The 27353-nt window shown below is 36.1% G+C and overlaps 1 protein-coding gene across 2 annotated transcripts in view; it reads right to left on the bottom strand.

The window, feature by feature from the left end:
* NUP205 (nucleoporin 205) overlaps positions 1 to 27353 on the bottom strand; it is a 43173-nt gene that overhangs the window by 6041 nt on the left and 9779 nt on the right. For both annotated transcript variants that reach the window (XM_015859243.2, XM_085538876.1), the window contains exons 9-36: positions 26022 to 26138; positions 24144 to 24281; positions 23524 to 23674; positions 22430 to 22635; positions 20918 to 21100; positions 19724 to 19774; positions 19001 to 19210; positions 18115 to 18214; positions 17059 to 17196; positions 16601 to 16790; positions 15727 to 15847; positions 14726 to 14807; positions 14161 to 14325; positions 12542 to 12666; positions 11412 to 11526; positions 10746 to 10895; positions 9863 to 9937; positions 9041 to 9198; positions 7523 to 7603; positions 6769 to 6960; positions 5956 to 6226; positions 5437 to 5535; positions 4179 to 4327; positions 3272 to 3463; positions 2960 to 3081; positions 1484 to 1622; positions 1152 to 1278; positions 298 to 374 (exon numbers count right to left, since the gene is read on the bottom strand). In XM_015859243.2, the coding sequence (XP_015714729.2) occupies positions 298 to 374; positions 1152 to 1278; positions 1484 to 1622; positions 2960 to 3081; positions 3272 to 3463; positions 4179 to 4327; positions 5437 to 5535; positions 5956 to 6226; positions 6769 to 6960; positions 7523 to 7603; positions 9041 to 9198; positions 9863 to 9937; positions 10746 to 10895; positions 11412 to 11526; positions 12542 to 12666; positions 14161 to 14325; positions 14726 to 14807; positions 15727 to 15847; positions 16601 to 16790; positions 17059 to 17196; positions 18115 to 18214; positions 19001 to 19210; positions 19724 to 19774; positions 20918 to 21100; positions 22430 to 22635; positions 23524 to 23674; positions 24144 to 24281; positions 26022 to 26138 (3924 nt within the window). The remainder of the gene's footprint in view (positions 1 to 297; positions 375 to 1151; positions 1279 to 1483; positions 1623 to 2959; positions 3082 to 3271; positions 3464 to 4178; positions 4328 to 5436; positions 5536 to 5955; positions 6227 to 6768; positions 6961 to 7522; positions 7604 to 9040; positions 9199 to 9862; positions 9938 to 10745; positions 10896 to 11411; positions 11527 to 12541; positions 12667 to 14160; positions 14326 to 14725; positions 14808 to 15726; positions 15848 to 16600; positions 16791 to 17058; positions 17197 to 18114; positions 18215 to 19000; positions 19211 to 19723; positions 19775 to 20917; positions 21101 to 22429; positions 22636 to 23523; positions 23675 to 24143; positions 24282 to 26021; positions 26139 to 27353) is intronic.

Here is a 27353-nt window from a genome sequence, read left to right on the forward strand (position 1 = left end):
AAGTTAGGGAGAGCAAAAATGTCTCTGACTTAACTCTTACGTTGCCAAATGATGTGTTTTCTGTTTGTTTCAAAACAACAACAATCACATCCCAAAATCAAATTACAATAAATAAATATATAATACACATCCTATCCACAAAACACATACCAAAAATAAGCAATGCACATTCTTTTTATGTTAGACAATGCATTTCTTACCTACTAGTCACAGTATAAAATGCACAGAACCAGGAAGCAATTCTAATCTACATACACAATTCCAAAAATACAGGTGTTAAATATGTAACTTCATCACCTGAAATCGACCTATATGTCCTTGTAGCTCCATCTGTGTCCCTTCATTAACATCAACATCCAATTCGTTTAGCACTCCTGGTAAAAAAAAAAAAAATACAGCCACAAAATTTACTTTATGAAAAGAAAGCAAATTAAGGCAGTATAAAATTATATTTAAATACAAGATCAGAAAAAAAAATAGCAAAACAATCTAAAACTTGCACACTCTTGAGGAAAACCTTCAGATATGAATGCAGCTACTACAAATGCTATGTAGGTTATTAAACTGCAAAGTAGTTTTAAAAAGTACAGATATTCTATGCACAGATTAACATTTGGCCTCAACCTGCAGCTCTGTACTCTTTTCTATGGTACTCAAACTTTCCTTCGAACAAAACAAGACATTAAATCAAAACAATCAAGTTATTTTGAAATCGAAAGCAAGTCCTCTAGAATCCAGTAGAAATATCTGTATATATCAAAATAAGATTAGTCCTCTACGAAGATAATTCACCCAAAAGAAATGTCAGTATGATAATCCATAGAAGATCCAGGAAAAAAATAATTATTTGTAAAGTAAATAAAGAAATAAAAATGTAGAAAATATTAATAAGGATAGGGGGACACAAACATTTTCTGACTATTTCCTCAGCTGTAGAATTTGCTGAATGAAAATTCTTTTTGAAGTTACCACATGCACTTAGAACAGTATTATTAACAAGTGATCTCAGAGACAAAAAGCACTTACTGACAGATAGGATAAAGAAAATGAAAATCAAATTCATGTTGTACTAGTTTACTAATTCTTTATAGGAAACAAACGCCAAGATGCACACAGATGTAGGTAAGAGAATTCAAAACCACTGTTCTTACCAGGCAAAGCTGCCTTGCTGATTATTCCTGTCAGCGCAGCCAGCTCTTGGAGAGATCCAACACTAACATCTTGACACCTCAGGATTGCCTGGATAGTATCTGAATGGGAAATGAGAAACTGCAAAACCTGTAACACATGAAGAAAAAAGGAAACGTGAATCCATCAAAATTTAGCAGTAAGCAAAGAGGGAGAAGTATTTTAACTTCTGAGAGAATTTTAGAGCAATCTCCTATTATCAGTGAAGATGTTATTTTAAAATAGTTTACTTAAGCAGAGCGAGATGACACACAATTTGATCACATGATCAATTACAGCATCTTTCACAACATACCTGTCCCGCTGCTTGCAGGTGTTGTGCCATGCTGGATGTGAGGATCACTTGGCACAGCTGAAGAGCTGGAAGAAGAATCTGGCGATAACGTTCCACTGGAGCAGGAATGAAGACCGGGGGACCTCTCATTCCATACATTCTTAAGAAGTTCAGAAGAAAACAAGTGTAGAAACAAAACAATGAAAAAAAGTGTGGCCCACTCATGAAGCAGAGTCTTAGCTTAAAACCACCCTCAGCCTAAAAGGTTGCCATCAGACATTATTCTCCACTATTCCATATGAAAACAGACCTTTTCATTGTAGAAATAAAACATATGTTTTCTTTACTTTCCCAGAAATAAAACTAAATATTTTCAAATCTTTTATGGAGAGATGTGCTTGATTCTGCAGCAATTGAAAAGCACTGTCCTCTATGTTTCGTATGATTTTATTCATGTCACTGACACTTCTACACAAAGTATTTCATATAACCACAGATCTGCTTGGATTAGAAAGGATCTTAATGATCATCTAGTTCCCATGTCCCTGCCATAGGATTCCACTAGATCAGGTTGCCCTAGATCCACTAGGTCAGGCACATCCAATCCAGCCCTGAACATACCTACAAGTGCCCTGGAGAACCTGTGACAGTGCCTTACCACCCTCAAATAGGAGAATTTCTCCCTTACACCTCATCTAAACCTACTCTCTTTTCATTTAAAGCCAATTACCCTTTGTCTTGTCATTACACTCACTGATAAAGCGACCCTCTAACAGCTTTCTTGTATGCACACTTTAAGTATTGGAAGGCTGCTAGAAGGTCTCACTGGAGCCTTCTTCAGACTGAACAATCCCAGCTCTCTCAGCCTGTCTCCAGAGGATAGCTACCCCAGCCTTTTGAGGCAGCCCAGGATACAGTTGGCTTTCTGGGCTGCAAGCACACACTGCTGGCTCATGATGAGGTTTTAACTAAGTAACACCCACACACCCTTCTCCTCAGGGATGCTTCTCAAACCATTCTCAGACCAGTCTGTACCCAGTCCAGGTGCAGATCTTGTATCGGCCTCATTGAACATTGTGAGGTTCACATGAGCCCAGATCTCAAGCCTGCCAAGGAAAACTGTACCACACAACTTGGTGTCCCTTCTTATGTCCTTTCTTACCTAAGTTTTACTTTTCTCCAAAGTTTGAACCCATAGTACATCACTAAAAACTGTACATTTAAAGTAATGACCAAGGTTTCAAACTTGCCATGGTGATTTTCCCTGAATACTCAGTTTTATGAAAGTCAGCTTTCTTCTCTCAGTCATCTTATGATGACCAACAATGTGACAACATACCAATAAACTTGCCAAGCAGTATATAACTGATATTTAAATGCATGAAATTTTTCTGAAATTATATTTATTCTACCATGTTTATTCCTCTATTGTTAGTATATCATGTGCTCTCTTTACTGTATTACAGTTTCAAAATCAACTAGGGAAACAACACTTACCCCTGACGGTCTGTTTCGGGTCGCATGTCATACACTTGACACTGTGCCAGCCTCACAATCACACCAGACCGCAACAGTTCTAACGCCCCTTGCTGACTTTTAGCTACCCTGGTAAGGAATGCCTAAAGAACAACAGAAAAACTTGAGTACTTGCTGTTGGCGATGAACAAATTTACAAGTAATTCCTTTCTTGATTTTAGCGTCATTTCAAATACTATTGTCTTAGTACAGCATTTCTGCATACAATCGATTTAAAGCATAGATAAGCAACTCAAATTTAGAAATACAAAATCGTTCTTTAGGTGCTCTCACCATTTTGGATTCATAGGTGTACAACGCCTTAAGTAAAGGTGGCTGAGGCATGAGTAAGCTCTGAAGAGTGAGATCATCATCTGCTAGGCTATCCACAAGCACCTTCAGGTAGCCGCTATTGGAGAGGTACAAAAGCCACTGCTGCTGCTTGTCTACTGAAACAATGCGGTCAAGCAAAGCCAATGCCAACATCTGGGATGAGAAAGAAAAAAACAAACAAAATTGGAAACAAACAAACAGTATTTTGTAAAAATTCTTGTTTTAGTATAGGACAAGCCAATTATCTTTCCTCTAAGTCAGTTTCCTTTCTTCCATTATCATAGAATCATATAATCACCAAGGCTGGAAAAGACCTAAAAGATCATCCAGTCCAACTGTTCACCTATTATCAATAGCTCCCAATTACTGATTCTTTAACAAAACATTACAGATATTATTCACCAATAACTATGCCAAAATAGTTTTTAATGAAGTACTGCTACAAGAACTATTAGTAATTAAAATTAGTTTGCATCCTGACTAGATTCATGTTTACTAAAGTTATCACAAAATGTTTATTTCTGAAGTCAGCAAATCTTTCAAAAGTGGGAAAATTAACCAGTAAGTTCATGATTTAAAGATAACAGATAAATGTCACAGCAGCTCATACCTACAATCTTTTGCAGTAGTCCTTAGTACTTTTGTTTTTAAACAAAGGGACGTGTTACTTTTTTGACAAAATAATACGTATATGCATCCACACTTATAACAGCTTGAAGGATGAGTGGGAGGACAGAAATATGAAAAAGACAAAGTATCTACAAAGAATGTTCCAGTTCTATCTCATGAAATTTACTTTCAGTGCATAGTAGGAAGGTGTTCGCTATAACAAACAAACCAAGAATTGCAGTGGAATAGTTTTATTTACCCTGCTTATCTCGTGTCCATCACAAGCATCACGACAGACCACCTCCATGAGAGCTGCCCCATAACTCTCAATAATTGCCATGTTTTCTCGTTGCAATTTACTAAATACATCTTCAGGAGCTGTCAGACGTTCCCACATTGTTTTCTTAGCTGTAAAAACAACAACAACAACAACAAAAAAACAAACAGGTAAAGTTAAAAAGGAAAAATACAAAGATGGGCAGCGTGGCATTAGCTTAGTGATAACACAGCTCAGACTACGTCCTCCAGGACATTATGTTGAAACAGAAATATAAAAAACATGGGAGAACAGGTTTTGATTGAACTGCAGATGTTTTCCCACAAATCTTTTTTTTTTCCTAAGTATCACATATGTGCCAGCCAGAATTAAAAAATGTTTGTGCCAGTATACTTAATCCATGTTTGTAAACAATCTGTATGAAATAATCTTAAGGTTCAATACATGCAAATTAAATTCTCTCATAGGGCTAAGGACTTTCACTGAGAACAAAACACTCAGTTTGAAGGGAAGTAAACAAGATGAGTTAGGTGGAAGAGTCCTGAGTCCTGAGTCAGCAATAAACTACAGAGGGGTCATAACAATTTCAGTTATTTTCACTAGGGCTCAAAAAGCTGATCAAGTAATAGCAGTCTGTGTGCCCAATTATGGACACCAAGTGCTGGTTTTTTTCATCTCATTCAGCATCTAAGATGAAATAGCAGTTATAAATGCTGATGACTCAAGCACCCAAACCATTAACACAGGCAATGTCACTTTGGCTATAAGTTCTCTTGGCTGGTTAAGTAGCACCTGAGTAGCTTGAAAAAGGCATTTTACTGAGCTTTTTGTTGTGGAGTTTTTGTTTTGATTGGTTTTTTGTTTTTTTTTGTTCTCTGGTTTTGTTTGTTTTCCTCTGGAGTCTCCCACTAAACAAACAGAAAGAAAGAATATTATCTTTGAGGTTGTTTGTTTGTTGTTTGTTTGTTTTTTTTTAACATAATCACAGTGGCATAGGTGTAAAGGTAACATATTTCTACAGCTATGACTGCTCTGAGGTAGGTCCAAGTAATCCCCAGTCTTTCAAAAACTTTGTAGCTTTGAGTCATAACTCTAAACAAAAACAAATGCTGTATCTTCTTGAGTGCCTATGTAGACAAACAATTCAAACACACAGAATTTGTATCAAAAACTATCTCAGCATATTTCAGTGTTTCTTCTTTTTCTTTTTCCCCTTTCCCAAAATACACTTGAACCATACCAGCTTCTAAAGTGTCCGGTTCATCCGGTCTCTGTGCAATCTGTAAGTAATAAAGCAGTGACCCATAAAGGTGTGTCCTCACTCTCTGGAATCCACCACCTGTTCACAAGAAATATTCGTAATTAGAACCAGATAGATGCAAACTCCATAAAGCTATCTTCCACTGACACTTTTCTATTGCAGAGCTGGTACAGATAAAACAGATTTCTTAAGAGTTCTACTGTTTGTATAAAAATGTATTTATTGGAAAATTCAGCAAGGTTATGCTGCCATAAATACTAGAACATGAAATTCCCTTGAAATTAATTTACACTCTCTTCTTATTGTTCTGATTTTTAAAAAATACGCCTTTTTTAATTATTCTTTTTCATATTAGCAATATCACTTATGAATCTTGGGAGATCCATCTAATAGACTGCAATAAAAAGAACTTCACTGCAGTAGGTCTGTTAAATTGAGCAGTTCAGTCCATCTTTCTACCTTCAGTGTTTACTATTCTTACACGTGCCTTGCAAATACCTGTTTTCAAAATGAAATCCAGCAGCTTTTTTAAGATGATGTGGAGTGAAGAGTCGCCAATGGAAGCAAAACCCATGGATATGCTCTCAGAGCCAGGTGATGAGGTAAAAGAACCATCCAACATCAAGATATATTGGGACTGCCCAGTCATTGGGACTGCAAGTGGCTGTTTCTGCTCTGTTTTCACAGACTGGCTCAGATGGGCAGTGAGGGTGAACACAGCCCCTGCCACCACCGGCATCAGCTCCTGAGCTGCATCATCATCTAGGATCTTAACATAGAAGAAAACAAACAAACAAGCAGTAGTAGAAGAAAACAAGAAAAAAAAGATATCCATAAATGTCTAATTTCATGAGTTACTGTATGGGAATTGCTAAATCACAGCCTCAACCAATGATTGAACACCTGGCAAGGGACACAGCCAGCCCTGGGAGCACACTGAAAGCAATCAGGGTTAAACCTCTCCGTAAGCCTTGTTTCAGGGCTGACTGCCACAAGGAAAGGATCTCTATCTGGAAATTCCTCCTTTTGGAGTCTTTGATGAGCCCTGATCCTTGGAATGGTTAAGCAAATCTTTCTTTCTTTAACTGGATTGTGACAAACACCCTTTTTTGGCTAATTTAGAACTGGTTACCTGCTATGGCCTTTCCCTACAGTTATAAAAGTAATTACTTTAGCCCCTCACAGCTATTTCTAATTAAAGAATCCTTACTCTTTCTACTATGAAGCTTCATTCAACGATTTCACTCTTCAAAAGAAGTGCTGATAAGCAACAAAGTTCAAGGAGAGAGTTGTTTTCCAATAAGGCTTTACCTTGTCGTGAACATCGTGTAATAGATCACGGATAATCAATTGTCTGTCTTCAGCCTGTATAAGATCCTGGGGGCAGGCAGTCAGTATAATTTCCACCAGCTGCCTCCATGACTCTAAAGCATGCTTCTTAGCATGAAGGCATTGCAGCAGTTTATTCCGTTCCACTACATACTGCAGGATGGTGTTGATCTCCTGACCACCATGATAAAGAAACTGAGTTACAATATGCTAAAAGAGGATAACGACAAAGACAGCTTTCATGATTACAAGTTTTAATCTATCAGTAAGTCTTTGGGGAAAAAAATGGGTAAGTCTTAAGCTTTAGAAAATTGAAGGAAATTTTAATATACACCTTTGAAATGAAAACAGACAACTGAGGTAAAAGCTGTCCATGTATTTTCTTCTCATATGAGCTTTGGTCATCTCTCATATTTCCATTTTCAAATCCACTGCGCCAATTGCACATAAAGTTAAAAGATAGTAGGAACATCAAAAAATAACTAAGATCCTCCAAGTTCAAAGAAACTAACTGTGTAGAAGAAAGCAGAAATAAAACTGGTACCTCCTACAAGACAGTCAAGACAAACAGAGAACAGTACATTAAGAACTAGTTTCTCTTTTTTTTTCCCCTTCAGGAATTACTAACTCAAAGTTCAGGATTCAAATATACAGGTTTTCATGGTAAAGCTTACTGTTTAATAGTTTATGAAATTCACCAAGAGAAACAACAGCAGTTACTGTTTCATTTTCTTACCTCCATAAGTAAAGGTCTCTGACCTATTGCTGCCATTCCTTGCAGGGCATTGACTTCTGCAACCAGAACTCTGTGAAGATGCTGAAATGGGAAAGGATTATTAAAAATAAAAAACTTTAATAATAGCAAAGATTTAAAAGTAGTTAGGAGGTAGCTACATAGTAAGAAATGCAATTGGAGAGACTGAAATTCAAATCAATCTCGCCCATTTTTTAGTTTTCACCCATATTTAATTCTCCAGCTACTTTTAGCTGTCCAGTCTCTATTTGCTGATCACAGTTTTTATCTCTGCACTTATTCATCTCCTTCCATTCCTAAATTGTTCAGTCTTTTTGTCAGTTCTTTCAGAACATCATACTCCCTATTCCTGTCAGTCACTACAGACCTCTTGCACAGGTATAAATGTTCATCACCTCTCTAAAGCACATTTACAAAGTAGATTGCCTATGTCGTAATGCGGAATAGCAGTTTTCTCATTGCCATCAAGATCACTTAGATATTCTGTTCTACTCCTGCTTTGTTGAGTGTCTTTTAGATCACAAATTTTTCAGGTCTACCTACTAGGTCACTCTGAAAATAATGCCTCCTATTTCCATGGAGACTACAGCAGATACAAAGAGCACAATAACACTGTGATAGAGCCAATTCTCAGTGACAAAACATTCTTTTTCAATGTAGATAACACCATTAGCTAATATGCGTGGATGAGCTGATTGAGATGCTCTTTATTTATTGCTGTGACAGCTCTGTGTGGCCATCCAGAATACAGCTTTCCTTTCAAATTACCACAGCTGAAACGCACCACCCACCTCACTGCACTCAAATCCACTGTTTGACCTCTGTAACTGTTCAGCAAGCATCAATGGGTGCAATTTTTTCCACATGGAGGAATTTAGTGACATACTTTTGCTTTGTTTGTGCTTCCATATCAAACATAATTTTGTCAGTCTGCCCCTCTGCTGCCATCTGTTGCACAGCAACAAAACACACTGAAATGTGGGTGGGAAGGTTTAGCCTCTAATACCATTCCACCAACATCCACCTCTGACACCGTGGGGCAACATAATAAAATAGGAGGCCTTACTTTCACAGCAGCCCTCATATTATATACATGTCAAGTACTCATCCCCATAAGACACTATCTTAACTGAAGCCTTTAAGAACAACTGCAGTACATGAGTATTTTATGTACAGAACCGTGCACACATGCAGTACTACACAGCTGTGTACTGTAGAACAATGAAACATGAAATGTAGAAGTCATTTCTGCAATTTCATTTATCTATTCTAGCTGAGAAGATCATTAAACCGAAAATATTCCATCTTGAACTGAAAAATCTGTCAGGTGTTAATGAGAAATCTTTGTACACAATACAGAAGAAAATATAAATTAATATCCAAACAGTTTGCATACAGCTACATTCTTTGTGTAATATGACCTTTCAAAGCATAACTTAAACTGATCAGTCACAGAAATTAATAATAATAAAGATTATTAATAAAATAAAGATTGCACACCTTGACGTTGCAGACCACTTGCCCACGTGCATTCTTGTGTTCACAGTTAGCAATGACTTGCTCAATCTGAACACGGTCAAAAAAATCCAGTTGCAAAGGCTCTGGAATGTCCTGACTGAAGTCAATTGAATCCAAGATACTTAAGATTTTCCTGCGTACTGTAAATACAAAACAATTTGTATTGTATTACGAAATACCACAGGGAGGGAAAAAAAAAATTAAATAGAACAGCTGATGATAGGAGACCTATTTACCTCTGTAAATTCAAATCTTAAAGTGCTATCAATCTGCATAGGGGGGTTAAGAACATTTTCTAGAGCCTTAAATTGTTAACTATGCTGTTTTCTGTTGTTCTCTGTTGCATATACACTGTGACTATACGACTAAATTTTTGACTCTTAAAAACTGTCTGTTTCTCCTGCAGTCTTTTTCTGAGACTTAAAAAGATGGTAAGGAATCTAAAGTTAATTATCTGGTATTTATATTCTCTGCCATGAATATACAAGCATGTTAAGTCTTAGCAACAGTCTCACTGTTGTTACTGTTACCAGTACATTTACATACTACCACCTCCCAATCTCCCTTCCACAGATACTCAAACACTCTGTTCTTCCTTCCTTTCCAGTGTATTATTTTCTACTCACCAACTACCTATGTCAAGGTTCTAAAATTCATTTATCCCACACTAAACAGAAGTATTCTGTGTGCTGCTGCTGTTTTAAAAGTTTATTGTTTTCTTTTTCACAGAGTTCCCCTCTAGAGGCAGCCCCAGTTCAGGATCAGAATGCTTCACTGAGAAATAACCAAGAGCCGAATGGTTACCTTTGGAAGCAGTGTCAAAATGGAGAAAACCACTGACTGATCGACTTTCGTCTTCCATCCCTCCTTCACCATCAGCTGAAGGTAATGAAACAATACATTACAAAATTAAGAGAAAAATGCAGCCAATTTTATCAATACTGAAAGGGAAGATAGAGAGGCCACACAAACTTTTCATGGTAGTTATTAATACAGATAAAATAGCCCTGACTGTTAATAAAAATGAAAACAATTTATCTCACAGAAGCTAGCCAATTATCAAATAGGGATTTGACATTGCTGTAAATGCTTAAAAACACACCCCAACCCCAAGTACGTATAATGCAGTTAGATGAATACTGAAAAATGAACGAGTAGGGTATCTGAACCAGCAGCCATACGTCCACAAGGATCAATAACAGTGAGGGTAAAATACCATGCTGCTGCAGCCTCTTACAATATCTCCCTGCTACTCCATTAATTCTCTGTACATGTAATGACTTTTACTGCCACCTGCTTACATTTCTCCTGATTCACTTCTAATCCGTTCTGAAATTATGAAGTCTTGCCTTTTTATGTAACATTACATTTTAAGGAGTATTGGATTGAAATATCTTTTTTATGATGTTGTACCATCAAAAGCCAACTTGACCTGTAGCTACTGAAGCAAAGACAAAGCAGTGATGAGCAAAAAGAAGCCCTTCTTTCTTTCATTTTGGAGCATTTCAATCATGTAATGCTTTCTTACAGTCCCTCCAATGGCATTTCCAGTCATAAGAACTCATTAATTTTCAGAAAAACAAGAAATGAATGTCTCAAGCCTATAGAGAAAAGGCTTAAAAATAAGCCATTTTCTCAGACTTTTATTTATTTGAGTTTATTTGTCCTCACAACAAATTCTTCTTACCCATGTATGGTTTCACAGGCATGTCATCAAGCAGGAGATGCAGCAGCCTCTGTGTATGGGAGCGCTGGCGGTTAAGTGATGTCACTCGCATTTCTATAGCTGCAGTTTTCATCAACCATGACATCTGGTTCAGTGTTGAAATCTCATGTTCTGGGTGGGAATAAGGAAACAATTATAAAACTGAACATAAATAGTACTGAGCACTCCAAAGGAAGCATGGAATCATAGAATCGCCAAGGTTGGAAAAGACCACTAAGATCATCCAGTCCAATCATCAAACCCATCCCCACTGTGTCCACCGACCCATATCCCTTGGTGCCACATCTACTCTTTTGTTGAACTCTAGGGACAGTGATTCCACCATCTCCCTTCCCAGTATCACTGTGGAATGGGTTACATGATTAATCCAGGTAACTTTACAGGATGCTATTAGTAATTGCTCACCAATTGTTCACAGACAAAATTAATCAGGGATCTGACAAAAGCTGACAAAAGATCTGACAAAAACATGCACATCGATATTTTTAAAGAATCATACACATGCACGCATTTAAAATTATGTATATATATAAAAAAAAGTCCATGTCTTTCCTCTGTGATTCCTAGAGATACAAAGGATGCATTGAATTTTAAGCAGGAACAATCTTATCATAATACAAAAGTTACCTTTTATAGAAAATGGCAAATACTGCAGCTGAGTGAATAAGAAATCCTGACTGGTCCTCAGGTATCGCATAGTTGGACCTGATGTGTCAGAGCACGCACATAACTGATAGATGACCTGAGAATTAAAAACAGTAAATACTCATTTATGGCATTTATTAAAGAAAAAAGAAAAAAAAAAAAAACAGAAGAACAAATCATGAAATCAAAAGCAGCATAACTCTATTTTACTGCTCTATCAGTATAGCCGGTGTTTATATATTATAATGTTGAAAGATTATCAGCACGTGGACAGTTAAGGACGCCGCCTTGCAACACTGGGCCCGGAGTTTGAATCCCCCCTGTGGTGCAAGTGGTAGAAGTGCCGCTCTGCTACACAGAGGCTCGAATCCCGGGGGCTGGACTTGATGATCTCTAAGGTCCCTTCCAACCCGCACGAGACTATGAAACTATGAATTACAAAAACTATTCACCTACAACATGATACTGAATAATCCTTCCCATTTGTCTATTTCATTTGAATGTCTTTTTTTTTTTTAGGGTCCAGGTTCATCAAGACGGGAAATGTCATCTTTTTTTCCCCTTCCACTTTAGTTATTTATATTTAAAATAATTTCAAGATTTCACAGACCAGCTGCATTATGAAGATGTGGTTTTCTTGCTATTTAAGGCCAAACACCAGCTAACCTTGCTTACATGTCAAATCCAACTGTCTTCCCTGCCTGCTCCCCCTGACAAAACAGAAAGACAGACAGATGTCTCTGCTGCAGAATGGGGAAAATAGTTTCATTTAGTTATTTGTGATTAACTATCATCTTAATTGTTGGCAAATTGCAGTTCCAAACATTAAAGAGAAAAAATGGCATGTGGTCACAAGAGACTCAGTTTTGACAACAATATTTAGATCATTAGGTTCCTAAGTATATTCCAAGTTCTGATACGAGTATAGACTCTTCATCACGTGGACAGAAGATAAAATATTTTCATATAGGGAAAGGTAGAAGTTCAACATATTCAAAAAAATCTGACAGATGCATGTTAAAAGCAAAAAAATTATCCATCTCACCAACCATGAAGCAGTTAATTTTATTTAGAGCCTTTCACTACTTGTCAAAAGAAAATACGCTGGATACCTGGTAACAGAGCTCTGCAAGATGAGGAGATTCCTGAACTGCTGTAGGTCCATTTCTTGTTTCAGTGCCTTTCTCCAGTATGTTTAAAATAGCATGAAGGCAAGTTCGTGGACAACCCAAGACACCTTAAAAACAGGAAAATTTCCTGGCATTCTCGATCCTAATTGCCTCCATGACAATTACAGGTTAGTGCACAGAATTACAGAAAATTCAGATACCTTGTGCTGTACTACACTAGTTCAAAGAGCAGCAGAAGAACAACTCAAGATTTTTCTGAATTAAAAAAAATGCAGGAAGTTTTTCAATGAAAATGAAACGAAAACATATATAGTTAATCTGCTGGCTTTCGAGACTGGTGAAAGAAATTATGCAATCAAAACTTATTTAAGAAATTTCTCTTCAGCTCCATATAAAGAGATTTAACTGACACTTAAATATTCCTCATGAACCAAATGAAAATCTATATACTTAGTCTTAAGCTTTAATTGAATACTCACTTGACAGTTTCAAAGGTGAGTTTTAAATCTTTGTATTTAGTCATAAAATAACTGTAATTGTTAACTAATGCTCAAATAGGCACTTGACACTGCAACAAAGAGGAAAGGGGGAAAAGACTTTAATACTGAAGTAAAAATCCTGTAAATTAATTCTTTAAATCATCCCAGCAAGAGGTCCTGAAGTAGTAGAGGTATCAATAACCACAGTTCGTACAGATGAAATAATCTTCTCAGTTTGGACCCACATAATTTTTGCTTTAAGAAGAGATCATTTTAAGGCATATATCTTTTTGTCACTATTTTTTTTACATTATTAGTGGGATAATCCAATGGGCTCTGCAAGACTCTCTCATGCCTTTGAAACATAAATAGTCCCTTATCACAGACCTGACATATGACCTGTTAAGTTGTGTGCTTGCAGATCAGTTATCTGTATTCTGTAGGTATAGAATTTCAAAATATCCAAAACATGGTCTGCAAGCTATTTTCCAGACAAAAAAAAAAAAAAAAAAAAGTAGGCTAGACTCATTCAGGCAGTGCCCTGACTCTGCCCTATCCCCTGCACCATGAAGGCACGCTATTTTTCACATCTCTTCAAGAAATATTTGAAATATCACTCCTGTTGCTTTGAAACTTTGTATATATGCATAAATGAATTCACAAAAGAACAAAAAATGTTCTACAGAGTTCTCTTACACACTGTTAAACAGCAAGACTGTTTTTCCTACTGAATAATTAATCTTAGAGGAGGGGCAGGGTAGTATTCAAGCAGTGTAACAGTTGAAAGTATTGTCTTATGTAGGGACTTTCTGAGTCCTAAAATTTATTTCTTCACACTGCTGACACAGTAAATAAATTAAGCTACACCTCTAAATTAACATTTTCTCTCAAAACTCTGAGTCTGTTCCAAAACAGATTTATACAAAGGATCAAATTCTGAAGCTTAAAAACTGCATCTGAGTATCAACTTATCTTTTAATTCACATTTTGAGGAATAGAATAAGGCTTGTTCTCTTATTCTTGACATTTAGAGGAATTGACTCTCCCCATGAATTTTCCAATAGATACTCTTGGTGGCATCAAACCTGAAAAAAATGCTAAATCAGCTTTTCTTATTCTTACCTGGATCTTGCAGATTTGTGGTGCTGACAGGTTTCTTTAGTTCATACCCCAAGAGATACAGAGCAAGGCTGGGAGGACTACACTCAAGAGACTTGATGAGGAGATTCAGAATATGGATCCTTGTTTCATGATGGATTCGCGCCCGCTTCTTTTCAGGCTCCAGTTCTTGATTAAAAAAGACCAAGTGAGCAACAAATTAAAGAAATCCATTTAATGGAACAATTTTCAGAGCCTTCAGATTAAGAGTAATGAAGTTAAGGCATCAGCTTATATTAGCACAGAGAAATATAAGACCAAAGTTTCAAATTACTATTAACTAAACTCCAAATAATAAATCCAGAGCCATGTTAAATGCTGCTCTTCTGAAAATACACTCAATATCTATTAATTCCAGCACACAATGGACATAGCTTAACAAGACATTGGTGTTTTTCATTCTGTTAAGGGTCTGTCTCTACAGAATGTAAGAAAAGTTTTTTTTCTGATATAAAAGGCTTTTCATTCATTAATCTCATACTGTGCAAAGATAAACGTAAGTCATTTTTAAAAAGCCTTTTTTACATACCTTCATCTGGATTAATTAATTCTTCTGCATCTTCATTGTCCAAACATTCCACAAACCCAGCCATCAGCTTCTGACTTGTACTCTGCATTCAACAATGGAAGGATGGAAATGAAGTGGGTTTTAAGAGTATTAAAAACAGTAACAATTCCCTCCACAGAAGCTGTTGACAAAAATTAACCTAGTAACCTGGTTACTAAGTATGAAGAGTATAAACTAAGCTTAACAAGAAGCTACTGAGCAGGAGAAAAAAAAATCTCCATTTGTTACATATGCTAAATTATCCTCAGAAGTTGAAGACTACACAGTCAAGAAAAAGTCTCAATATCTCTAAGAATACTGTCTTTTTTCTTCTTGCAAAACATGTGTGATATTCCTTTTTTCTTTTTTTTTCCAGTTAGTGAAGTAGTCCCAGTGCCACAGATAAGACAAAACAGTGGAGTCCACAATACAAGAGAAACATGGATCTGTTACAGCACATCCATAAGAGGGCCACAGAAATGATCCAATGGATGGAACAGCTTCCCTGTAAGGACAGGCTGAGAGAGCTGGGGGTATTCACCCTGGAGGAAAGAAGGCTCAGATGAGACCTGAGAGTGAACTTTATGTATCTAAAGGGGGGATATAAGAACGAAGGGGCAGACTCTTTAGTTGTTTCTGTTGTGACAGGACAAGGGAAAAAGGTAACAAATTAAAAGTGGGGAGATTTATGCTGGATATAATGAAAACGTTTTTTACAATTAGGATGGTTAGGCACTGGCATAGGTTGCCCTAGGAGGTGGGGGATGTCCAAGATTGGGCTCTGAGCAACCTGATGTAGCTGTAGGTGATCTTGTTCATTGCAGGAGAGTTTAGTTGATTGTTAAGTATCCCTTCCAACTCAAATGATTCTATGATTGTTTCAATGTATTTGAACTAGAAATATAGCTTTGAAAGTAATGTTATGGCGCACTATAATCCCTCCACTAGTTGGTCATTCTGGATCCAAACAAACTTACACTTACCTGATCATGTGTGAAATCACCAACTAGCTTTATCTGGATGTTGGAATAACAAGAAATGCAGCACAAAATCTTGGCACTTTCAAAAGCCAGTTCAGGATTGCTGTTTCCATGATAAAGATACCTTCAAAAAATAGAAGATTACCATAATGACTGAAGCACACAGTACTACTCCATCAAAAGCATATACAAATTTAACAATGACTCCCACAGTTTTCATCATTCCTTTTGTCCAATATCTGCATCTGGTCACAGATTCACATAAAACATGTGAAGAAAGGACCTTCAGCTCACACAGAAATGAGCATCACTGAACATCAAGACTATCTAAATTCATCTGCTACCTATTCCCAAAGTAGGCAACATTAAAAAAAAAACCTAAAAGCATCTTTAAAGACACTTTTTTTTCTTTTAACTACTCATTAACTACTGTCATGTTAAAATAAAAGTAATAAGGAAACAGAAAGACAAAAAAGTAATCTGATTTCTCAGAATCTCACTGCTTTGTTATGCAGTCTGTTCCACTATTCAGTGCTGGATTGTGTGAAAAGTCACGTCAGAAATCACTGTTTTACATTAAATACAGTAACTAATGGACAATGCTATAAAAACATGTAAATGGTCAACAGCAACAAAAAGAAGCTTTTGGTTTTCTCCCGCTCTATGACATCCATACAAAGTATGCGTCAAATTGAAAATTTCATGCCAGGGAACCACTGCATAGAAGGCAAACTGAAAGAAATTCTGAGGAAAAAAATAAATAAATAAGGTCAGATTCCAATCTTGAGAAGCACCACTAGCCGGTAAAATGGAAGGGTAGGGATCCAGTGACTTCCATGCCTACAAAACTCCTCCCTTCTCAGTACTCTGAACATACCTAGCGATATTCACTACATGATCGGCCTTTTTGGTGCGGGGATTGATTCCCTGAAGCAGCTGCTCCAGTTGTGTGACAATTAGGGAAAGATGGCTTTCCCGTAACAGATCCATAAAAAGATTTTCTTTCTGTAGGGTTAAGTTTAGAAGTGCAAGGCAATACTCCACTGCTTTCTCTAAATGCTTCTTCCCTGCAGTGCACAAACAAACAAACAACAACAAGAGAAAGAAAGGAGCAGTTACATAGGCCTGACATAGGCCACATTCATAAACATAATTCACCAAGTGTTGTACAAAGAAAGAATTCCATCAGTTATTTATTACTAGGAAAATTCCCCACAAAACACAATTTCTATATGGAAGAGAAGCAAAATCAAGTTGAAGTTACACAACATCAGCTTTAGTTCCTAGGTAGTATGCACTTCGACTTTACATGGAAAATAAATTCTAGGCACATACCTGGAAATGGGGCATAAGTATCCAGCTGCTTAACCCCTTCCTCCAGCAAACTCAGAGAGAGTTCCAGCATTGGGGACTCATTCAATAGATGATACATCAAATTGAACCCAGGTGGTTTGTATGCTATTATTTCATCTCCTAAAGGCAGAAGAAAAAAACAAACAAACAAAAAAAAAAACCAAAAAACCACAGAATAGAAAAAGCTTCTATTACTCAAACTAGTCTTAGAAAACAGAGCAGACCCTGTTTTGTTGCAAGTAGCAGATGTAAGTAATTTACTGCATCCAAAGTCTTCAGAGCTTTTCTTTACAGACAAGCCAATTAGGTAGCTTAGAAAGTTTGGAAAGAGCAGTAATGCCAATTACCACTATTCTTCAGTATCTAATGGCTGGTTTTCAACTTTAACTGGTTAGACTCTCCCTGAGCTGATTTCCCTTGAATTCTGATAAACAGGACTTTATACTAGATTGGAGCTACGTTAAATTGTTCTGTGAGACTGAAAAGTAACTGAGAAAAAACTTTACATCTCCCAAAACCTGCAAAAATATCCAACATAAGGAAAAAAACATTTCCAGAAAACAGTGTTGAGAAGGGTACATTGAACCACTGATTCTTACAGTCTAAGACCCTTGCTTATCTGCTGCAACAAAATAAGAAAACTGCTGGCCTGAAACATCAAGTTCCTCAATAAAATAAAAGCAAAATTTAAATTAAGCTTTGGGTTAAAAGTAAACTTTTCAGTTAATCCTATGTGTAGTTGTGATTTAAATAAAGACCAAAAGAAACAAATCCAGGGGAATCCAAGAGAAATATAAGTCACCCTCCTGGCAGAGCCACAGGCACTGGAAATAATTTACACTAAGGTCTTCTGAATCAGGAGTATAATTCCCTGTATTAGGTGGACATTTTTTAATGTCTTCTTTTCTTATTGCCCTGACCTATCTTTTTGCCGGCTTACTTGCTGTACTAACAAGACCACAAGATAGAGGCAAGAGAGCAAACAAAGTTACTGTTCAGTTTGTCAGCGAACAAATATAAGTGAATGAACAAGTTAACCTTGTAATTCCACATACTGGTCCACGAAGTCTTCAAGCTGAGGTTCATAGTCCCGCAGCAATTTGTAAAATACCTCTAGTACTACTTCAGCCACTTCCCACTGTAGATAGTCACAAAATAAAGAAAAATCATACACAGAATATGACTAATGCTGCAGCAACAAGACCAGAATGCAAATAATACAACAAAATGCAGTGAGACAGTTGATCAGATGCACAGCATGACTGTCTCATTCTAAAGTACTATCCCATAACACTTGAATCCATCACAACAAATAATTTAAACTGCCAAGCTTCCTTTTTTGAAGTAAAATGGAACACTAAAACAGATATATTGTCTCTTTTGTCCTCTCTCCTTTATTACACATGTTAATGAATTAAAAACTACAAGTAATAAACAGACTACAGGTATACAGCAGCTAGTAACAGTTCCTTAACAGCTTTGAGAATGCAGTGTAGCATGTGTGCTCATCCAAAAGGAAATTCCAACTCCTTGCTTCAGGGAGAAAGAAACATTCTCTGAATTAAAAAAGAGGAAAGGATAAAAGTGACTTTCAGATTTCAGAACGTGATGTTCAGAAGTTATTAGCCAATTGGTTCAAATAATTTTTATCACAGAACACATAACCTAACTATGTCTAGAAATAAAAATTATTCCTTTATGAGCAGCCTGCTCTTTTAAGTAGCTGAAGGTCCATTTTCAGCAATGGATTATTGACAGTGCCAGGTTCACCACCCCAAGTTACCCCTGCTGGATTGAGCTTGCACATAAGACAGCTTTTCAAACAGATTTAAGCTTCATAAGCAATCTCAAATCATCTAAAATTAGGTATATACCATTGTATCCTAAAAACTAAATTAAAAAAATAATTTAAAATAAACATTACTTTTTCAGCAGCTCTTCGGTAAGCTCTGGTCCGGAACCGAAGAAACACGGAGTCCCTCAGGAACTGAAGATAGGGATCAAAGCCTGGTGGGCGGAGACCGGCCCCCAAGTTTGAGGGGAATGAACTCTCTACGAGAGTGCTGATGAGTCGACAGAAGGCACGGGTTAAAGGATACTCCTCACATCTGGATTCAATCTCATTCAGTTCAACCTACCCAAGAGGACAGAAAAAACAGAAAACCAAAGGTTTTGAGTGAGAAAGAAAAACTCGAGAACAAATAAGATAAAGACAACATCTGTAAAACTATTTTCAGTGAATTGACTTCACTGCACTATTGTTCACAGAACACCACAAACAAAGCAAAAGCAGTGAAGCAACAATACTGTCATTTAAATTCAGCAATATACTCTTCATTCATTTCTCAGTTATTAGGAGTTATGCTTCAGAATTTAATTGCACTTAGTTTTTAATTACCATTTTATTAAAACAGTACTGAATTGTATCAATATAACAAAAATGACTCAAACGTAGGAAAACAGGAAAACTGTAAGATGAGTGCCAATAAGGAACTTGAAGGTTCAGACACAGTTCTGTTACTAGCACAATGCTGCACTAGATTCATAGATTTATAACATTTTCAGAAAGCATAACAACCCCCGAAATTTACCCTGCACTCATATGCAGAAGATGAGATAGTCTGCCTAGGGACAAAGAAACCCTTACCTCAATACCAATCGCTTGTCTCTGGCCTGGAGTTCTCACAGTCTGTAATATCTTCACAACAGAGATAGTAAAAACAGTAGAGAAAAGAAAACAGATAAACAATATGCTTCATATCATCAAAGCATTTGCCCATCATTCCTAACAGTACCAAAAGGTACTCATCACTTTGTAGCTGTAAGAAGTTTTCTATATCCTCTTAAAAGCCAAAAAGCTAAAATTTCTTTCTCTGAAAGACTGAATTAAACACTGTACACACACTTTTCTTTACATCCCCAAAGATTTACATCATGCTTATTTTTTTTAAAAAAAGAACAGAAGTTTTATTACGTTATTAATTTTCTTCTGATATTGGTCATGAAAGACATTTCCCTTATTATCTCTTTCAGCGGTATATTTTAGGGAATGTAATAAATTAGGAAGCAGAGGTGGTGAGCATTTAGAATACTACCACTATACAATGTCATCACTGTCGGTGCCTGTTAATTATCAATTAACAATAAGTCAGTAGTCATAGCTCAGAATGCCTCAAGCTCTTTCAAACAAAACAGAAACAAGTCTGAACTATAGTACACACTATAATGTAACTCCATTCCTTATGATTTTTGAGGTAAAAACACTAAAATTATTTTCATTTGAGAACAATCTCCTTAGGGGTCATCTTTCCTTTTTTCTCTGAAATCAAGAGAAAATGGAAAAACAACTATTTTCAAGATATCCAATGTCTGCTATCTAAGTGTGGAAGTAGCAACCACACACTGCAAATTTCAATCAACTTTTCCACTGAAAATCTGGAAAGCGGATTTTTCCTTCTTTTTGTAAGCATCACTTATAGCAGGAGAATAATACGCATACTCTGAAAACAAAACCCAAAACCACAATGGAAAAATACATAGCCTGTAAAACATTAATTATTAATGAACAACATGGAGGGAAAGATTATATTGAATGTACTGGACTGTCTGTTACAGTGCGTACAGAGACAGTGAGATCTCAGACATAAAACCTTACCATCATTTTCAAACTTGTTTCAAAATATGAATTACATTAACTAAATGAAAAACCTGATAATCAGTAATGGAAATGAGAAATCAGTAGAAAATGTAATATCACTGGTAGAAATGCATCATTTAAACACACTGACAATTTTATCAGACTGGAATGCTATAGTTGTAAACACTGAAAAACCTAAGTTACCTGGGTGTATTCCAGAGACTGCCAAAGTGAAGCAGCTATTTCAGGAGATTTCCCAAAAGCAGTAAGAGTTTCTAACAACTCAGCTTTCAAAACAGGAGGAATGCTGCACTGCAGGAGTCCCAGAATGACCACCACTGGTGTCCACTGAGGGTGCTCACAAAGAGCCAAGCGAGCATTCTCACTCTAGAGTTCAACGTAAGAAAAAAAAAAGTCACGTTATAATTTTGAAGATTATTCATGATATATAATCTCTAACTCACGGTTCAGTAACAGCAATGATAATTGCACAGGAACACAAAATATCAAAAGAATGGCAGACCGTTCCAATGCAAACAACATTCATTCAACAAAAGCCTAATTTAATGATTCAAATTTTTCTTAAAATTGTACTGAAATAGTTGCCATCCATAAAGAAAACTTATGTGCATTATAAGTTTGTTAGCTTCTCTTTTTCTAAGTCGATGCACATGCATGCAATTAATCCTAAAAAAGCACCTAAATTCAATCTGGACATTGGCTAGGAACTTACACGGAATAGTTTAAGTCTAAGAGCAGGAACATCATCATTGTAAGCTCATTTGAGACATTCCGATCCACTCTGAAGCACTGGGCATGATCAAGGCTCTAGTCTCATTAAATGATAATTGCTCACATCCTTAGATATTTACTTCTTCCTAGGTTATGGTTTGTTAGTGCTAGGATAAAACTTTTTCCCCCACTCACTCAATGCTGACATGAGTTAGTGTAGGTCTCACTGAACTAATTTGGCTTTCAGGAGGAACATCTCAACATCAGCACTAAAAAAGGTGATTTTTTAAAAGCCCAATTAATCTCACTGAATTGTCTCGTCTTTGTGTCAGTAAAATCACAGGTATCCTGCTAAATCATAGATTTTTTTAGGCTGATATTCTTCAAACCCCTAAACTGCAGACTCTGGTGGGTATTGAATAACTGAATTTCACAGTATTCTGAGTTATACAGATAATTCAGAATATAAAGCCTGTTTTGCAGTTTTATTTTCTTAGATTTCCACTTCTGGCCACTCCATGGCACATTCTGCATTATTGGTTTGGGGATATTTTAAATTTAACTCTGGAGGCAAGTTTCAGAGTAGATGATTGGTTTCCTCGCCAAGTTTCTACCATTTCTCTGGAAAGTCTTTTATTATTTTTGCTCTTTTAAAATCCTTATCAAAGAACTTTCCTACTCTCTAAGCACTTCTTTTGAATATATCTTACTTCTGAAGGACATCTTCATGAGAGGAAAGTGTCAGGAAAGTGAGAAAATCACTAACTCTAGCAATATGTTTGGTCATAGAAGTTATTATTCGTATTTTTTATACTTTTGAAGTTCTCAAATCAAATGAAAAGAGCTGCTAGGTAAATTTGCCCTGAATATCGTTTTGGTCAAGTGAACATCACAGCTGAATGATGACCTTCATGAAAAAAAAATATATATATATATATCCATATCTCTATATATCTATACATATATATAAAAAAATAACCTTACCCAATTTACTATAACAGTGGTCAGCTGTAAAAAGGCAATTAACCCATCCTGTTCCTTCTGTGTGATTCCTCGGAGAGGCAGGTGACGATACTGAACACTGTCTGCACTTGGCAAGTCTTTCCTTAAATGTTCATGATAAAGCATCAAAGAGCGGAAAAAATGCTCCCAGGAGACAGGGCTGCCACCTACTCCTTGGATGTTTTCCGCTACAAAAATGACAAAAAGGTGACAAGGTTGATTTTTTAACTCATTCACAGGGCAACAAGGAAGGCAGTTAAATTTAAAAGGAAAACTTTCTTATATTGACTCAACAATAAATTTCAAAGGAAAGCTATTGTTTCTGGAATGAGTGGTTCTGCTGTTCTGCTGGAAGTTTTTTTGCCTCTTTGACAATAGAGATGTGAAAGTCCTAATACAAAAGGAGTTGTATTAGGACTCCTAATAGTCCTAATTAGGACTATTAGGAAGCAATAGTCCTAAGTTGCAAGGACTTAGGATTATTGCTTCCTAATAGCAATATTAGGAAGTTTTCTATTTTATTATTCAGAATGTTTGTAGTAGTACTTGGAAGTATTTTTACAATTTACCCAATGTGAAATATGAAACATAAGGCTGTCTATCAATTCTTTATTTGTTCAGTTACAAGTTCTAATACATGTAACACTTCTCAAAATGCTTCTGGAAAAGACAAGACAAAAATGGGGCACGGGAAGGCACGGGAAGGCAAGGGAAGGCAAGGGAAGGCAAGGGAAGGCACGGGAAGGCACGGGAAGGCACGGGAAGGCAAGGCTACCCGTTTTATATTTCACATTGAGCTACACTAATATTCTGCATGTTGTTGTAAGACATGCCTTTTTAAAATGCACTACTTGGTTAAGCAATTTACTTGCTAAGGTACTCAGACACATAATTATTTAACTGGCCTTTTTTTTTTTCCACTGAATTACATCTTCAAGCAAAGCATTCTGAATGTAATCTGTGTACTAATAATGCACAGCATAAAGCCACTATTCACTTCATGAGTATCCATTTTTTATTTTACTACATTAAATGGAAAAAGAGACAAAAAAGATCTGAAGTGTCATTTTTCTTACCATGACTGCTGCCATTGACTTTTAGCAAACTAAAGCAGTAATGAGCACACTGAGGCCCACTGGCCAGTCCCCGAAGCATTTTCAAGTATGGGATGTAAATTGTGGAGGGAAGCAGATCTCCCATTTGCCTAACAAACTTTGACAAGACAACCTAGAATAAATAAATAGCAGTGTTAAAAAAGAAAGAAACAAACAAAAATGAGTATTTTAGGAAAACAATAGGCAGGCAGAGTGAGAAAACAGATTCTAAAGTAATAACAGGGGATGGGAGGTAGTATATGTAGTGCTGCAATAAAACTCAAGTTTTAAAGAGGTTAATTAGACTATCTCTTACTAAATGGACTGACAACCGTGAGTGACTTGCTGTAGCTCATTTTTAGAGTAAGCAACATTCTGCAGAACAGGACATATGCAGATAAGCCAGGCAGAAAATACAATAATGTTTTCTTACTGGCCACCTGTAGTTGGGTAATAAGGACACCAAACTTTTTTTTTTAACTCACACTATTGTATCGCTTCAACTTGCAACTATTATTACTTCAATTTGAAGTTAACAGTAAATACAAAAGAAAATAATGATTTTCCACTTTAAAAACTTAAAACTGATAAATGCAGATAACCTGGCGCTGAGGAGGTCGCTGATGAGCTACTCCAAGATATGACCCCATGATGGTAGATGTCTGCAAAGGCTCTGATGGACACCAGTATTCAAGGGCGAGTTCCAAATTAAAGGGGTCTTTCCTATACAATTCAGCAATCTGTCAGAGAAAGAAGGATGACAAAAAGTATCAGCTATATAAAGACGAGAAGATTATTTCTATGAGTACTGCTTCTAAGTAAGCTAAACACATTTGAAACACAAAGCATTCCACATGTTTCATTTCTAAAAACTTAAATGACAGCTGCTAAAGAATATCAGAACAAATGACAGCCAGAGAAATTAAGAAGTGCACATGTTAAACCCTCATAGCTTTGACACTTTCTTCCTACTTCCTGTAGATGGAAGCATTGCTAACAGGAGTGGCATTTCACCTTAAACTATCATTTGTATATCTTGCTATATTGATTTATCAACATACTACCTGGTATCAGGATCATAAATTTTACCTATTAAAGGAATGTACAATTTCTCAGACAACTTTCACTTTTAGTTCTTCATACAGGCTTACTACAGACCACAGAGCTATTCAAGAAATTTCACTAAAACCATTTCTTTCAACGCCCTACATCCCAAAGGTCTACCTTAATAAAGACAACCAGTCCCTATGTTAAAGGCTGCTATATTTAAAACTGCACACTCGTACATCTGCATGAAGTGGGAAATACATACATGTTTTTAATTTATAAATGAACAGAAAATATATAAAAACACAGTCACTGAATTTAAGATTTCTTTCTGATCTCCTGTTAGTGCCATCAGGCAACTTTAGTAACTAATCTTTAAATAAACAGACAGCCTCTTTTCTCCTTCCTTTATTAAAAAAAGAAAAAAAGAAAAAAAAAAAAAAAAGGACAGAAACAAAATGACCTTTCTTCCAAAAGTGCTCATTAACAAGGGAAATGATGGAATTTGCAATTCTTGCAGCAGACTTACTGGGGTCACCTTGTCTAGCCTACTCTATAGCAAATATCTTTCTAAGGTCTCAGTATAAATATATCACACATAAGAAAGAATTCTTCAAATAATTATCAGATTAATTGGCAATAATAGGGAAAAAACAATTTTCTCGCTATTTACTATTGATAATTTTGAAGAATTGTAGAAAGATTAAACATTGGGTGAACAGTAAGGCATCAATATACATAGGTGTTTAGAACTTGAATTCATTTTGTCAGATCTTAACTTCAACAATAAGAATTTTAAGAATAAAGGTTGTTTCTACGTTACATTAAAATAATGTGATTATGATATAATACATTATATCACATTATAATAATAAATATACTATAACATATGTTTAAGAAAACAGTTACGTTAAGAAAATCTTGCTATAATAATAGATATGTAACACTTTCTACAATAACAATAGCTCAATAATTCTTAGACCAGAACAAACAACACAGTATTTACTCACTAAACAGGAATGAACTGATGCTTAAATGGCTTTAAGTTGTGACAGGATAAGTTCAGGCTGAATATCAGGACAAACTTCTTTAGAGAAAGGGTTCTAAACACTGCAATAGGCTCCCCAGGGAGGTGGTTGGGTCACCATCCCTGGATGTGTTTAAAAATTGTTTGGATATGGTGCTCAGAGACATGATTTAGCAGAGGGTTGTTAGTTAGGGTAGTACTGTTAAGTTGTGGTTGGACGCAATGACCTTTAAGGTCTTTTCTAACCTGAGTAATTCTCTGATTCAACATTAGAAGCCAGGGCAGTACATTCTTTTCACAAAAACTTATAGTAAATGTCAACACTTACTTAAGGAAAAAAATTCAATCCAAAGAGGGCAACAAACACTTTTTTTTCTATGATAATTTGAAAGAAAATAGGGCTTACTAAAAGCATTAAATGCTCCAGATCTCTGCGAAGAGAAATAGGTGGATCGTTTCCCATCTGAATACTCATGTGGATCATGCGAGCGTCCTCATCAGCACGGTTTCTCAGCTGCTTCACCTACACAATTTAAGAATTGGAGAAAAATAGCATTCTATATTTAGCTAAGAATGAGATACAATGGGAGAAATGAAACAAGCAAATTTTAAAATTTCATTTATTTATTTAGAACAGAGCCTACATTCAAAGACTTGTTCTGTCACTTCTTTACTGCCAAGGCCCTGTCTTCACCAGATCCTCTGATTTGGCTGTAAAAGGTAGATCCTTTTCTTCTTTTTATTTTGAAAGAAAGCTGAAGTTAGCTAGATTTCAAAGAAAGTTCAACTGTGATCCAAAAGGACTGAAGACTAATGGAAAACAACAGGAAATACTGGCTTCTATATAAAGATCTCTGGACTGAACCTTTCTTAGCAGTTTAAGGCTACTTCTGAAAAGTTCTGGATTGATGCAATTGCTTTGGATCTAGGAATATTGTCTATAACAACTAATAGCATTACTATTAAAAAAAACCCCGTAGCAATGAGGAAGAAAAAAAAGTCTTTTAGTTAGTCCTGCAAAATTCTCAGTGCCAAAAATACTAGTTACATTAAAAAAACAAAACAAAGCACACACACAAAAAAAAAAACCTGATTTAATTTTGTTGTCAAAAAGCCTTTCACAAAGCATGCCACTAGAGGTGGAAAGAAAAGACAGCCGTGGGATAAAAAACTCAGTTCTGTTAAATATTAAACAAAGATTGAGAAGCAGCCCATTCCACACACTGCAAATTAAAATGCAGTGATGCCTGACAGAGATAAGTTCACAGTTCTGTAATCTATCTTGAATTGCAGAACTGAATGATCAGCTAAAGAACCGAGTTATCTCAGAAAGTCTGTTAAAACTAGAGGTAACTATGGAAAGGATAAGAGCAAAGTATCTAAGTCAGGATACTAACAAAAGCAATACACGGACGAAACAGTGTTGATAAGTGAAATAGTGAATTATCTAAGTTACTAAAGCTAACTATAAAATTATAACTGTAATGCAGTCAACCAAAAGATTCATTTAAACCATCACTGGCAAACAGCAAATGCATTTAGAACTATACTGAAGAGTTAGATACAATGCCAAGTTACAGATATGAATAAAACTACATAAAGATTATAAATACCTTAATAGAAAAAGGACATTGAAAAGCAAACATTTTTATTTCCCTAAAAATTGAGACTCGGTAGAAATAAGTCATAACACATAAGCTAAGTACTGAATAACTGCAGCTGTACAAAAGAATCCTTT

Source organism: Coturnix japonica, chromosome 1 (assembly GCF_054131305.1).
Source record: "Coturnix japonica strain WE chromosome 1, WE-NBRP24, whole genome shotgun sequence".
Classification (NCBI taxonomy): domain Eukaryota; kingdom Metazoa; phylum Chordata; class Aves; order Galliformes; family Phasianidae; genus Coturnix; species Coturnix japonica.